This window comes from Perca flavescens, chromosome 22 (genome assembly GCF_004354835.1).
Source record: "Perca flavescens isolate YP-PL-M2 chromosome 22, PFLA_1.0, whole genome shotgun sequence".
Taxonomy (NCBI): domain Eukaryota; kingdom Metazoa; phylum Chordata; class Actinopteri; order Perciformes; family Percidae; genus Perca; species Perca flavescens.
This window is the reverse complement of record NC_041352.1, coordinates 15,046,678-15,061,597: the sequence shown is the minus strand read 5'-3', so window position 1 is coordinate 15,061,597 and position 14,920 is coordinate 15,046,678. Positions and strand designations below refer to the sequence as shown.

The following is a 14,920-nucleotide window of genomic DNA, read 5'->3' as shown; positions in this document are numbered from 1 at the left end:
TAACCCATTTAATCCCGATTTTAAAAAATATCAAAACCCATTAACCCTTTGAAATAATCAATCATTATTTATTAAAATGTTCATGGAAAAGTAGACGAAAAGGTGTGTTTTAAGGTTTGTCACAATTGTGACCTTATTGTGGAATGTGTTGTATATACCATTTAAAAATGTTGCCTCTAAAAATGTTACTGAATGATGTATGAATGCATTTCCAGCAAGTAGCAATCTTTGAAAGAATAAAGTTTCAATAATGTTTCAATACATGTTACAATACAGAAACAAAGTTGAAATACTTGATGCTTTTTGTCTTTTTGTCTTTGCTCTCAGTATTCATGTTGGTGTTGTACAACGGTTTATGTTAAATAGTCACACTAGAATGTGATAGAGCATTCTAATGGCAATGCTGGGGACTGCCAGTGGCAGAGTTTTAATCTGTTAATAACTTGGCTGGGATATATAAGAATTTTGATAAATATGTTAAAAGTGTGACTTAGACACCCTCAACAAAGTAGAAGTAGCTTTAAAAAAATACACAGTATCGGATGATGCTTTTATTATTAGGTGTCAGCGATCTAAACATCTGCTGTCACTGGATGAATAAGAGTTGCATCGTGTCAGCTGATATGGCTGTAGATCCAGGAGGTGAACTTGTTGACCCTGGTGTAGACCCCAGGCAGGTTTGGTCTGCCACAGCCCGCCCCCCAGCTGACGATGCCAATCAGGAACCAGCGACCCCCGCCCGCTGCCTGACAGGACAGAGGACCCCCTGAGTCGCCCTGAGACACAAAGAGAGCAGTTGATACAGAAAGAACAATCTGCTTGTATAAATTAAATACAGGTGATTATGGGTGATACAGTCAGATGGGAGCTCACCCTGCAGGCGTCCTGCTCTCCAGAGGGGACCCCAGCACACAGCATGCGTGGGGAGACAGGTCCATAGCTCTTCTTACAGTCAGTCCGGCTCAGTAAGGACACCTGTGCTTTCTGCAGCACTGAGGGCAGAACTTTGTCTGCAGGGGCAAGATGTGGACATAGATCATATAACTGACATATTACTGGAATGTTTTTGGAACACTGCATGTAAACCAGCCCTGTCAGACCAACCCCCTCAGGGATAAAATAGTTATATTAAAGTATAAAAGTAACTGAGCTCTATCCAAGGCATTGCTCACCCTCCTCAGAGCGGTATCCCCACCCGGTGACCAAGCAGCGGTGGTTGTCTGTGACAGTGTGGGAGGGGGGTGGCAGACACACAGGCTGGACCAGCGGGCTGAGAGAGGGAGGCCAGGGCTTCTTCAGCTGCAGCAGGGCGATGTCATAGTCAAATGTGTACGTGTTATAATACTCATGCACCACAATCCGCTGGATCTCCGCCACGTGTTTGGCACTGCCCTGTGTCAGCATGCCGAGGTGGGCGCTCCAGTATCGTGGGTCAGAGAGCCTGGTGGAGATATATATCAGGGATCACTGAAGGAGGACATTTTGCAGAATATACTGTGTCTAATAAAACTTAAAAACAGACGATATGATATGAACAGTAAGTGACAGTTTATTCAAAAAATATGAGGCAGAAGCCTTTTACCGGATAATGTAATAATTACCAGATGAATCAATATGTCATGATATGATAAAATGTTATAAATGGGTGGAAATGTGATAAAAACTGGTGATGTAATAAACTGCCAGATGAGGGTTGCCTGAGGGTTGGGACCCTGCAAGAGTTCCCAAGATTAATCTGAAGGGTCACAAGATGAATAAAGAAAAAAGTAAAATAAATAAATAAATAGTTAATACGAGTAATTTATTCTACACAAAATTATGTTTTATTTTGTATTTTATTTTTTGTGAAATACTGCATACTTTTACATCTTTAGGCATCTTTAAAAAAAGCATTTAAATAAAGCAATCTAAGAATGAAAAAAACACTGGTTGAAATGTTCACAACTTGTGTCCACGCAAAAAGCAGAACATGTAATGGGTGTTTGATTGGGAACCACTGTATTATCAGAGCCTTGTGCACTGCTCTGTTTTTTTCTTTTTTTCATACATTAGCCATTACAGTGGTCATATAACAATTACAGGAAGTTGTTAATCAGCGGTGAGAGTGACTGACCTTTCCTTGCTGAAGCAGTGTGCTGCTGAGATGAGCCAATCAGAGGAGAGGACAGAAGCCCCACAGTACAGGTTACCAGAGAAGTGGAGGCTAACCTGCCACGGCCACTCCCCCTCCACAGAGTTATCTCCACCCACGATGCGCTCAGCTCCTGAAGATGAACCCACCTTCTTCAAGGAGGGACGACCACAGGCTGAGGAGTACACAGTGAGGGATTGTGTTGTTTTACTGGTTAAATTATACTGGGCATTGGTTTTATTGTTAGAGCACAGAACACAGAATATATGGACATGTGCAGGATAAGACATTATTGCCACTAACAAAAGAGTGATCCCCCAGTGAGAGATACAAAACAATACATGTTATTACTATTATTGTGATTATGTGCAGTTTATAGCTCTAATAGGGGTTTATGCGTGCACAGTGTCCCTGTATCAGTGTAAGTTTACAATATGAGTGTGTGTGTGTGTGTGTGTGTTTTCTATGCTGACACGCTGAGTCATCACCGTGACAGACAGGTCTACTGCTGCCTTATTAAAAAGTAGAGCTTTGACATGTGCGCACGCACACACACACACACACACACACACACACACACACACGTGTCCATGAACAGTATTGCCCAGTATCAGTGAGTGATCAAAGGCAAGACTGTTCCCATCACCTTGAGACCCCATCATGATAAAATAACAGCTAACAGAGAGAGCCATTACAGCTGGGTCACCTCAGTGCTGCAGGTCAGCAGGTTTGGAGCACGCTGCCCAGTGGATTATAAAATAACAACGTTCTCATGAAGCCACATAAAGGATCTGGCAGAGAACTGGCAGTGTAATGGCAGTATAATCACTATGTATTAATTGCTTCATTAAGAGCCAACCATTCAGGTGGGACATAACCAAATGTGTTGATGTGGCTTAAGCTGATAAATCAGTGAACCATTTTTTTTAGTGAAATAACTTGAAGACATGTTCCTGACAGGCAGCGCTAGTGATGAAAGCTGGAGGAAATGGCATTTTAACAGCATCTTATCTCCACAATTCATCATATATTTAGTTAAAACTGGATGTTCAAATTTTAAATCATGCAAAGCAAAACTGTTAAGAGTTGTTAAAAATATGAAAGCTGTTTGATGCGTAATGGTGAGCTTTCTAAAATTTTGAAAATGAATCTTGTGAGTGCAGTGTCTTACAAAGGATAAACGGTTTTGCACCATTGCATAATACAACATGTTGGCACTTGAGTCACTTTAAAGATAATGAAGTTGCATGATATGTATATTACTAGAAAAAGGGGTGGAGGTGGGATTATAAAACAATCTGTAGTGATATTATTGAAGTTTCTTTTCTTTCTGCTGCAACTTCAAGATGTGCACATGCAGCATAATGCTTACCACAATCGGCCTCATCACTGTGGTCCTGACAGTCATGGACACCATCGCACTTTGCGTTCTTCTTCATGATGCAGGAGCCACTGTTGCATTGATACCTGATTTCAGAGCAGGTTGTTTCTGACAAAAGTAGAGAACATATTATATTATTATTAGTGGTTAAACAGTGAAAGGGCATACATATTAAATAAATAAAAATTGTATACCCTGAGTGCAGTTGATCTCATCTATTCCATTGGTGCAGTCTGTCTCTCCATTGCATACATACAAAGGATGCAGAGGAATGTTGCCACCACAGTTCTTTGTCGGCCTCGCTGTAAAGATATGCAACATTTTTCCAGTGCAGTGCCATTTGTTCTTAAACAACCAGTTCTATGTAACTTGTAGGACGACTTACAGCAGAAGACCTCGTCACTCTCATCCTGGCAGTCGTCCAGGCCGTCACAGCGTCGACTTTTCTCCACACACAGTCCTGTGGAGCACAGGAAGTGGCTCTCTGGACAGGCTGGTGCACACATGAGTGGGGAAAGAGAGGTTAAAATAGACAAGTTAAGTGCATAACTACACCTTATGTTACGACTAAATGACACCACAAGACGCTTCAATGGTTATGCTAACTATGTGAATGACACAAAAACATTGACAAAAGAAATTGACTTAATCATTTTCATCTTTTCTAAAACAGGTCCATGTTGTAACTCACATCCACCCTGGAGTACAATGAAACACCTATGGTCTGTCATTTACTGCAGTGTATCCTGGCTGTTACAATGAGTCATACTCTGGGCCTGCAGTGCTTACGCTGGCTGATATTGTAGCTGCTGTAAGACGCCTGAAAAGGCTGAGCAGAGTTACGTGAGCTGCTGCGAAATTCCACCTCTGGGCTGTGGTCAGCGATCCGAAACACCGTGTGGTGTCCCACGTAGCTGCCACAGAAACTGCGGAGAGAAAGCAACCATCAACCAACCATCACAGGATGTTGTTGTGGGACTGAGTAAATGCACCGTTGAATACAATGTTAAAATACCTAATCTACTAAATAATATATCCAAAGACATTGTCTATGGTTGTAGATATTTGTAAAAAATGGACAAAACCAAATGAAATAGTTGAGTGTAAATTTTGTTTTGAGTTGGATTTTTCCTTTATATGCATGCAGCTGTAATTTCCCCTTAGGGATCATTAAAGTATGTCTTCTTCTTCTTCTGCATCCACTTACATGATTTCATTGACCTTCCACCAGCCGTGTTCACAGCCCTCCATGGCCTTTGGTTTCAATACATAGTTCTGAAACTGCAGAGCAACTCCTAAAGCACTGTTAGGGGTCTAGAATACAATACAAACAGAGTAACAAATCAATAAAAGATATTTTAAGTCACTGGTTAAGAAGAACTTTTGTCATGTATGCGTGTGTGTGTGTGTGTGTGTGTGTGTGTGTGTGTGTGTGTGTGCGCTCTACCTCAAACTTCCAGGTGCAGAAGCACTGTGGGGGCAGAAGGCTGGGGTGGAAGGGGCTATAGATTTGACCAGTGATGTCAGGCTTTATGTGGGTCTCAATTTGAGACATACACACTGAGACAGACAGAGACAGACTTAAGGATTATACTTTCACCCCGGCCAGCAGTGTTCTTAAGATAAATATCAGTGAGAAGATGATTACATTACATTACATCACATGTCATTTAGCGGACGCTTGTATCCAAAGCGACTTCCAATTAAGTGCTCTCAACCTTGAAGGTACAAACTCCAAACAAGAAGTAAGTGCAAGTACATTAGCTTTAAATAAGCCAAACTACAAAGAGCCAAATGAAAGTGCAACATGCAAAGTGATAAATGAAACAAGGGAGAATCAAAAACTTTTTTGTTATTCTCAAAATTATTTTCCTTCTTTCTTGTGAAATTGTAGGTAGTTTTATTCAAGCTTTAAAAAAAAAAAAAAAAAAACATTTGAGAAGGAAAATAATAATTTGTATGCAACTGCTTACGGCTCATAGACATTGAATCTGTGTGGAGGGATAATACATAGTTAAATAAGGTTTGAAACCCCTGGCATATACAGTAACAAGGTAATTGTGTCATACCTTCTTCAGCAATGGCCTCAAAGTGTCCTCTGAAGCTCTTGTTGTCATTGGTCATTCTGAAGGACAGCAACATGACATTGGAGGTAGACACCAGGGAGAAGGAGCTGGACACTGACTCACACAGCCTGCAGCAAAGAGATACACATCATTTTTTATTTTATTAGTTTATTTGATGAGGACCATGCATATTTATGAACATTGTTGTATAAAAAACACCATGTGAATATGCCAGAATTAGTAAAAAATAACTACTTTTCATCTGCAGTCCCTAAGCAGGTGATATAGGATTAACATAGAGACAGTCATACAGCATTCATTCACTATAAATTAAAAGGTACACATAATGATGACATATGCATTGACAAAACAAACAAACAAAACAGAACAAAAATACATGATGACAAAGACATTATTCATCCACCTCTATACTGCATTCAATTTAACAGTAAAAGTGTATGGGTGATGAAATGTGTGACAGTTAAAAGTGAGTGCATCTCTGGTTTGCTAGGAGCCACTGTTTTAAGTGAGTTTTAAAGGTCCCATGGCAAGAAAATGTCACTTTATGAGGTTTTTTAACATTAATATGAGTTCCCCCAGCCTGTCTATGGTCCCCCAGTGGCTAGAAATGGCGATAGGTGTAAACCGAGCCCTGGGTATCCTGCTCTGCCTTTGAGAAAAGGAAAGCTCAGATGAGCCGTTTTGGAATCTGCTTGTTATGAGGTCATAACAAGCAAGGTTACCTCCCCTTTCTCTGCTTTGCCCGCCCAGAGAATTCGGCCCACCCATGAAAGAGAGACATCATGGCTTTCAAACGAGAAAAGTGGCAGTTGGTCAAGGCCACACCCCCACCCTCCACCTTGCCCCCCCTCTCTCCTCCTCAATAGCTTCAGACAGAAATGGCACATACTAATGGTGCGTTCTTTTTGTCCACCGAAGTCGATTTACGAGTTGTTTTCCGGAGTTACAAACCGGAAGTTGCAAAAAGAATGCCACCGAGGTCGTATATATACAACTCGTCAAGTCGTCTGAACTCAGAGGACCCCGAGTTCACTTTCAAAGATGGCTACGTCGTGCATCACACGTAGTAAACATTGTGGTTTTCTACAATTTTAAGCACTTTTGTCTTTGTTGTAACCAAATGAAGAAGTGGTACACATAGCACTGTATACTGCTACCTATAGGCATGTCTCTACAGTCTTATTAGGAGTTCAATATTGCCTGATTAGTTATTTTGTAGCTTGTGCAGCTGAAATTGGCTAGAGACGCTCGGTTGCTATATGACAACAACAGCTTTAAGCGGAGCCTTGAGCAGAAAGCAGAGCAGTAGTCCAACGTTAATGTTAATCAAAACGTAATTTTCATGTATCAAACTGTGAAATATATGTGTGTAATATGTCAATAACTGGGTGAATAGAATCTTAAAGGTTACTAAAAATGTTATAAAAATCCATCTTTTCTCCGACTCGTAGTATTGTGTGACAAAAAGAACGCAACAACCCACGGTTACACGTTTTCCGACATGGATGTGACGTCACACTCGAGCTACTAGTCGCGATTACAAGACAAAAAGAACACACCATAAGGAAAGCTCATTGTGGGACTGGCTCTAGTGGCTGTAGTTCTTTACCAAAGCTGAATTTCGGGAAAGAGACTTCAGATACAGTATTAGGGGACCGCTAAGGTCTATATAAAAGCATCCAAAGAGCACCATGTCATGGGACCTTTAAAGGTGTTGAATGTAGGACACTCTCTTATTGGGATGGGCAAGCTATTCCAGAGTTTACCTTCTATAATTGACAGTACGTTTTGTCCAGAAGTGGTATGTGGTATCACACATTCCCCTTTTACAGAGGCCCTTGTACTACCTCTGCTTTGTTTAAAATTCTGCAAATTGAATTTAACTTTATTTGCCACCTATTTTACATGCCTTTTGAATGTTATAGGGCTATTAGTATATTCAAGGTTTATGTTTTAGAGAAAATACAGTGGCATATAGCAAGAAGCCTTTTGATTTGCTTGCAGCTTTAATATGTGGGAAAACAGTTCCGTTGTCATGTAGGCAACAGGCCTGCCTAATCACATAAGGCGAGAAATCAGCTGTCTGGAAGCTACACTCACCTGTGCAGAATGCGCCCTCTCATGGGCAGCAGAGCATCGTACACAGTCAGGGCATCATTCACACAGTCGCTGGGCTCAATGAGGAGCGAGGTGATGGTCAGACGGATCAGAGAGCCGGGGGCAGCGGTGAGTTTTACATGGCAATTCACACCACCCCACGATGAGAAGACATTTAAAGGTACACTCGCCCCAGGAAGGTTAGCATACAGCTTATCTACACACTGAGAGCCTTGGAGGAGAGGAGAAAAAACTCATGGACACACTACATGACATACAGTAATAATAAATAACTTTTATATAACTTTAGTATTTTCACCTACCTGCTCCATTTGATGAATAATCTGATCGCTGAACAGCTGCAGGAAGACACAATTATTAATCTCTGCATTGATACACAGTTTTAGGATGCACATGTAAACACATGACACACCATTGATGAGGATGGAGTCAATATCCACTGGAAGACCCAGCAGGTAGCCTACAGAGGACCTGTTCATCATGCTGGTGTGGACCGAGTCTCTGAAAATGGCTCCTACACACTCCTCACACACTGCTGGGCTCTTCAGTTGAGGGACCACAAACACCATCCAGAAGTGAACGAGCACACCGCCCTTGTTGTTGTTACTGGGTGAGGAAAACAGAACTTTAAAAACAGGGTGTGTTGCTCAGTCGTAAATAAGTCTTGATGCTTAAAACTGGCATCCAAAACACAATCTGAAGCATAAATATCAGCTGGACCTTTTTGCTTCATGATGATGATGATGATGACTAACAGACCCACTTTACCTGAGGTCTGAAATGACAGCTTGCTTGTAGAGTCTGGCTACTGAGGACACCTTGTACACATTGCTCACCTACGAGACACCAGCAATTAACCGTAAGACACTCAGATCTCATGTTCAGTACTAACCATCATGTAAATAACTGGGTTACAACCATACATACCACGTGTTGTATTTTGTTTGCCATGGATACAAACTCACTGGACTGTTCATGGCGGTACTCGGGGATAAATTCCACATTGGCAACACGGAACATCCCGGCAAAATACACTCCACTGTTGCTTTCCCTGCGAACTAAAGAAATCTTGTCAAAATGTGCATTATATGGTGCAGTTTCAATGTAATGTAGTATTGTAATTATGCACTGGAAATATATTGATATAATTTTTTATGAGATTTAATTAAAAGAATCCTCTCACTTACATATGAAGACCCACAGCAGCGACCACATGATAATCACCACCACAAACACCACTGCTGTGATGATGACAGTGAGGTGCCGGATGCTCAACAGATAGGCCCACAGCCTCTTGAGTCCCTTGGGCTTACGTCTCGTCTTCCTGTACTTCCTGTAGAGCCTCTGCAGAGCGTGATCAACTGTGGCCACCTCCACAGACACATCTGCAATCTACAGCCATGGAGGGAACACATTCATACTCTAATGCAAAGTGCCAATATGGGAGCAGTAAATTCTACTTGCCCTTTCGTGTTGTCACTTCAGTCTGTGTGGATTCTAATAGGAATGTGGCTAATGATGCTGAAATGATGTGGAAAGCACAAACAAGTGTCTCTTGATACTGTAGATCCTTTATCAAGTGTATTAGAGATCTCAGGATTCAGTTTTGGGGCAAAAGGGCACAAGAGAGCAATGCTGGATCTCTTTGCGGACCATAAGTAGGTTAAATTACTGCGGAAAACATCAAGAGGACATTACCATGCCTCTACCATTCTTTGCATCACTGTACCTTATGCAGGTCAGTTAGTTTAGATTAAAGTAGGCTTAAAAATAAGCTAATCAGTCCCAAATGCACGGAGATGGTGGGTGAGCAAGTGTTTAAATAGTACAGGATCACAGCATGCACTGAAAGAACATCACTGTTGATGAAGTTAAACAAAACCATCACATTTAGCTGTGTCTACAGGTAATGACGCTCCATTACTGGTCACTTTTAGTTTGTGAAGAATGCCTGACAGCTACTCCATCAGATGCAGCGCTCGGCTCTCATTGAGTTACCCGATGCACATATATTATTCATTCAGTGTCATCCCATACTGTGCAAGCGGCATTTAATCCATCACAAGTTAGCAGGACATAGATTCCCACGGGGAAAAAAAAAAAAGTTTAATCTATTTTACACATATTTAATCAACCAACAGGACAAAAGATGAGAGTTAAAAGGTTTTGATGTTATGTCCACTTAAATCTCCAGGGTTTCATCTGGAGAAACAGCTTTATTCCCATTTCAAATGTGACAGGATTTAAAATGTTGTAGTTTAAGTCACCATGCTATTATAAAAATAACACTACATTAGGATACATCTTACTTACACTGGCAGTGTCTGTCTGAGACACATCCTCATCTCCGATTGTTGTCTCGTTCGCCTCTCGCTCTGTGCCCATGACACAGGCATCCCTTCAAACCTCTATCATCTAATTCCTGATTTCCGGTGTTTAAGATCCATTCTCTTTTCCTTCACAACAAAAACTGCCTTATAAAATAAGCGGACCCACAAATAATGTAGAGCCACGCATCACAGTGTTTGGATGTCGACAGGTGTGTGAAACCAGATCCTGGTGTTGGAGAAACAGGGCGCTCGCTGATGGCAACGTACCTCCTCCAGGCCCACAGCTAATGTTTCATTCATTAACTTCTATCGCAGCCATCCAATTTACATAAACCAATATTCAACAGCCACAAAAATAAATAAATAAAAAAAATAAAATAAAAAAAAAGAAACAACTGGATAAGCAAACAATTATCTTAAAGTGACAACAATCTCGTTAGGTATGTTTGTACAAGAGTTTTATTTACAGCGTTAACAAGGTAGGTGACTGTGTCAGTTAATTTATTCTCTGGCTGTTTTGTGCCAGTCTCTGTGAAATAAACTAAAACCAGGTATGTCAACGTAAAAGCAGAATATACATTGTTGTAATAATTAACATTTAAAAAAATATATTTCAGATGGAATTAAAAAGAAAGGGGTGGGAGTCTCCTAAGTGAGCAGCATCTTTAACACACCAACAAAATGGACAGTCAGTATTTTAACACTTTTGTCATGCCCCTTCCAAATTGTAGGCACTGGACTTCGTGATGCAACAAAAACAAACAAAAAGAAAGACACATGAGGCACAAAAACAGAACTTGACAGTACATTCACAGGCAGAAAAATACAGGAAAAAAGTAAAGTGTTCTTTGAGTCTTCAGGACGGTTTGGGTGTGCTCTAAGCATGCACAGGGAGAAAAAAAGATGAGGGAGCAAAGCCTCATTTTCTGAAGAAGGCGTTGCGGGTAATGCTGTACAACAGGTGATGAGGCTTTCGTTTTGGGGGCTCAGCCAGTGAAAAGACCTGCTGCTGAGGCACGCTGGTTGGAATGGTGATGTGACGCTGGTGAAGTGGGTGAAGGTTTTGGTGGTGTGGGGGGACAGAACCAGAGTAACCAATGGCTAAAAGGTGAACAGGAAAAACAAAAACAAAAATAATTATGAAAGAAAATCAAAATTAGACTAAAAAAAGTTGATAAAAAATTTAAATGAAGAGGCTAAACGGCATTAAGCTAAATATTTCCTTACTTTTGCTCTTCTTCTGTTTGGCTCTTCTGGCATTAACAATGGCCTGTCTTCTTTGCTCTTCACTGATCTCCATTCCTACCAAGAAACACACAAATACACCCTCCGGTCAAAACATTTCCAACCACCCCCTTCTTCCAACAATCTTTTTACCCTGTTCACACTTCATTTGACATCTACCCACAGTATCGGTTTTGCGTCATGAAAGAAAGGAATTCTGCACGACTCACCCATCTCTTGGTCTTCCTTGACTCTGCATCTCTCCTTGGCAAAGGCCTGTAACCACCTCTGCTTGTCCTGGGCCTTCCTGCAGCACAGCACACACATAAACTCCAGAGTGGAGGCGTTGCGTAGGCGCAGAGCATTCCTCAGGGTCAGGCCCAGGTCTAGGTCTCGCCCGTCGGGCACGTCCACCACCTCGGTCTGGTCCATATCCAGCTGTCCACGGTAGTGGAGCAGGTCTCTGCGCAGGATGTCTTTTTTACAGAAGACCAACTGGTGGTCAAACAGGAAGAAGCTGCGCTGTTGCATTTTGCCTTGTCGGAGGACTCGAGTCAGCTCACCAGAGTGGATCAGCTCTGAGCTGCGCTCCAGCACATCGGGCCCCTGCAACAACCAATTACATAGATAAAGTCTAGATGTATAAAATATTCTTTACAGAAGGTTGGTAAATCATATAGGCTACTTTTAATTAATAACCAGAGTACAAATTGGAAGAATATTGATTAGTCATCGTCACCTCCCAGTGTAGAATTGCCACCTGCCAGTGAGCGATGGTGTCGACACTCTCCTGCCGTCTCTTCCTCTCGTTTATCAGACTGGCCACATTCTTCATAGCCTCATACGCTTTGCTCACTCCGATATAGTCACTGCAATAAATCACCAAAGGAACAATGAGCATAGTGTCTGCCGCCTTAACCATAAAACTGATTGGATTGAAGCACATTTCCATTTATAGTAAGACACTACTTCAATCTCAATCATGAAAAATAAGTAATCAAACCATTGGGACCACCATGAATTCTTTATTTGAAGGTGAATGAATGAATGAACTATTGACAGTTAAATTGGTTAATGTTTGTTGATGCTAGGATATACATACTGTAAGTAGCATTGCAGCCATTTGCTTATAGCTTTCATTGTACAGCCAAGATAAAGTAATGCTACACAGACAACAGCTTCATCGAGTCAAGGTATCTACATACAGTATTAGGGGACCACTAAGGCCTATATAAAAGCATCCAAAAGCAGCATGTCATAGGACCTTTAATGTGGGGTGGTTGAAAAATAATGATGTAGGCTGGAGTGCAGTAACGCTGCTATCTTTACATGCCTGCACCAGAGTGTGTATGAGAGAATTTATATAAAGATGCTCAAAATATACAATAAGCACAAAGAGGAAAAGAGTAGTATAAATTGTAAAGTTATGAATTTCCAGGGGAGTACCTGTGGTCTTTGGGGGTGTACTTAAGCAGTTCACCCAGCTGCAGGGGGTATTTACAGATCTTCTGGACAGGCGTGAGCAAAAATCCTGCAATGGAAATGTCAATCATCTGCTGGAGAAGCCGGCAGGCCTCAAAAAAATGCTTATATTTGCCCGACTTCATGAGGCGCTGCAGCTCAGCACAGGCTACTGGATGAGTATTACAGTAGTCTGAGTAGATAGAGAAGCCCTCTCCCTTATGAAAAAAGAGAAACATTCAATGAAAATTTAGAACAACTGAATCAGGTAAACAAATGAGGTACACAGTGATTAAGTCAATTGGGGAAGGTTTTGTGTGTGGCCACTACCTGCAAGAGAAAACAAGAGCCTATTTCACTGAGATGTGGTTGGTCTTTGTTGTACTTCTTCTCCAGGTCTCTGATAAACTGCCTCTGAAACCTGTAGATGTCCTCTATGTTGCTGAAGATGGTCTTCAACTGCAGCTCAGTGAACATGTCCGGGTGTTTACGGCACTGACGGATGTAACCCTAAAAAGTAACACAAAACCAGTATGCTGACCACACTAACAGAAGGTATGAAAACATTTCAAACACTAGCCAACAGGAGGTGCTAAACAGTTTAGTAATTTCTGAAATACAAACGTAGCTTATTCTAAATATTTTATTACAAAAAGTTGACATTCATTAGAATGTAGGACTGCTGGCGAGCTGTGAATTACATCTTGAGTAGGAGCAGCAGCCCTAGATGTAAATATTAAGGCCCGTACATCACAGATGTCTTTTAGGTGCTTGATGTAGATGCGTTCAGTATTCATGATTTCCTGAACCACATTGGTTCTCATCTGCTCCTTGTGCTGAGCGCTGTGTGAGTCCCTGGGAGTTGGATCTTCCTGGTCCGCTACACTCTCCACACTTTCTGCACTCAAGCCCTCCTGGTTCACTCGCACCTAAAACACATCCACCACACAGAATGGGTCCTCATAAGCAGCAATCAAATTATAAATTAAAAATTAAAAAAAAAGTGTTTCCTCAAAGCCAACTTCAAATCCAAATATTTTTTTCCCCAGTCGCCACACTATCAAACAAATAAAACGAATATGGCCCCTATGAACATATTATGTATTCAATAAAATCAAATAAGATTTTTTAAGCTCATAAGTGACATTAACATTATTACAAAAAGGAGAACAATAACTACTTTGACTACAAGAACTCCACATTACTATGGTAACAACATGTGCAAGTTTAACCAGCTCTTGTTCGGCAACATTGGTTCAGCGCCAAGCAATTACACAGCAGATGGCCATCTGCCAATCAAATAACCTCACTATGGTTACCACAGCCTGTCTAATTAAGACTTAACTGTCAATCAGCTCTGGTAACCACAGAAACAAGCTGAACCTCTGAGGTTTGAACCCTTCCACACACACTTTTAAGAGGGCTGATGAGGTTTGTTTGGAGCTTTGTGTTTGTGGGTCTTTTTTTGAGCTGCTGGAGAGTAAACATGCGTTAGACACATAGGTCAGGAAGTCCACTTACCCTCACAAAGCTGGAAGGGAACCAGGACTCCTTGTCAGCCCCCCTGCCCCACCACCAGTCCTTATGTGAGGCTTCCAGGACACGGATAACATCTCCCGCCTTGAAGGCAAGCTCCTGCTCCTCCATGGTCACATGGTCCCAGAGAGCCTCAGCATACACTGTGTGGCCGGAGCTTATCCACTGAGTAGCACACACACAGATAAGATAAAGATACAATTACATGCATGCTAAGCCCATGTCTAACATGTAAGATTATGTTTAGACTTATAGATACTGCAGTGGTTGTCTGTTCTGCCAAACATCTTGAAAACACACATTTTCACATGGCTGTTCACAAGGCACGCATACAACAAGATAAATGTTTAATTGTAAATTCAAAAGACATCTTTGGAGAAGATGTTTGAGGGTTGCAACATGACAAGTTTCCCTCCTCAGCCTTACCTCGTTGAGCACAGAGAGCTCCACCCCTGGCTGGAGGTAGGTGGTGACATCAGTGAGCTCATCAAAGCTGCCCTCCTCCTCCTCACTCACGCTGTCATCAAGAGTCGCCAAGCACTCAGACACACCATCTGCAACACATATACAGAGGTTAAAAACAATGTATGGAGCTGAGAACATTCTGACAAGATTTAAATGATTCAGAAACAAGCTGCAGATGCAGGCACAT

At 41.5% G+C, this 14,920-nt stretch overlaps 2 protein-coding genes across 3 annotated transcripts in view; both read right to left on the bottom strand.

Moving 5' to 3' along the window:
• Positions 1-529: 529 nt before the first annotated feature.
• tmprss7 (transmembrane serine protease 7) lies at positions 530-8,947 on the bottom strand. The gene is made up of 17 exons (XM_028569381.1): positions 8,905-8,947; positions 8,645-8,775; positions 8,486-8,553; positions 8,130-8,323; positions 8,020-8,055; positions 7,700-7,928; positions 5,582-5,706; positions 4,960-5,072; positions 4,720-4,826; positions 4,302-4,438; positions 3,898-4,005; positions 3,707-3,814; positions 3,504-3,620; positions 2,114-2,306; positions 1,173-1,441; positions 874-1,010; positions 530-776 (listed from the first exon to the last, which is right to left on the bottom strand). Exons 1-17 carry the CDS (start codon positions 8,930-8,932, stop codon positions 615-617), a joined length of 2,262 nt encoding a protein of 753 aa, XP_028425182.1. The 5' UTR covers positions 8,933-8,947; the 3' UTR covers positions 530-614.
• Positions 8,948-10,509: 1,562 nt separating this feature from the next.
• Positions 10,510-14,920, bottom strand: part of spata13 (spermatogenesis associated 13) — a 19,657-nt gene continuing 15,246 nt past the window's right edge. The window contains exons 5-13 of one of the 2 annotated variants that reach the window (XM_028569561.1): positions 14,695-14,822; positions 14,254-14,433; positions 13,482-13,661; positions 13,063-13,242; positions 12,718-12,950; positions 12,011-12,140; positions 11,502-11,877; positions 11,275-11,349; positions 10,510-11,148 (exon numbers count right to left, since the gene is read on the bottom strand). In XM_028569561.1, the coding sequence (XP_028425362.1) occupies positions 10,967-11,148; positions 11,275-11,349; positions 11,502-11,877; positions 12,011-12,140; positions 12,718-12,950; positions 13,063-13,242; positions 13,482-13,661; positions 14,254-14,433; positions 14,695-14,822 (1,664 nt within the window). In that variant the 3' untranslated portion in view covers positions 10,510-10,966. Of the gene's footprint in view, positions 11,149-11,274; positions 11,350-11,501; positions 11,878-12,010; positions 12,141-12,717; positions 12,951-13,062; positions 13,243-13,481; positions 13,662-13,912; positions 13,995-14,253; positions 14,434-14,694; positions 14,823-14,920 lie in introns of those variants that run through there. The other variant, XM_028569562.1, reaches the window with a different exon arrangement.

Bases quoted from the DNA above. Each gene is read 5' to 3' on its own strand.
- tmprss7 (XM_028569381.1), bottom strand. From the start codon at position 8,932: ATGTGGTCGCTGCTGTGGGTCTTCATAT. The intron at 5,073-5,581 runs GTATGACACAAT...TGTCTGTCTCAG, and splicing joins TGAGGCCATTGCTGAAGAAG to TGTGTATGTCTCAAATTGAG. The intron at 1,442-2,113 runs GTCAGTCACTCT...TATCTCCACCAG, and splicing joins CACTGCTTCAGCAAGGAAAG to GCTCTCTGACCCACGATACT.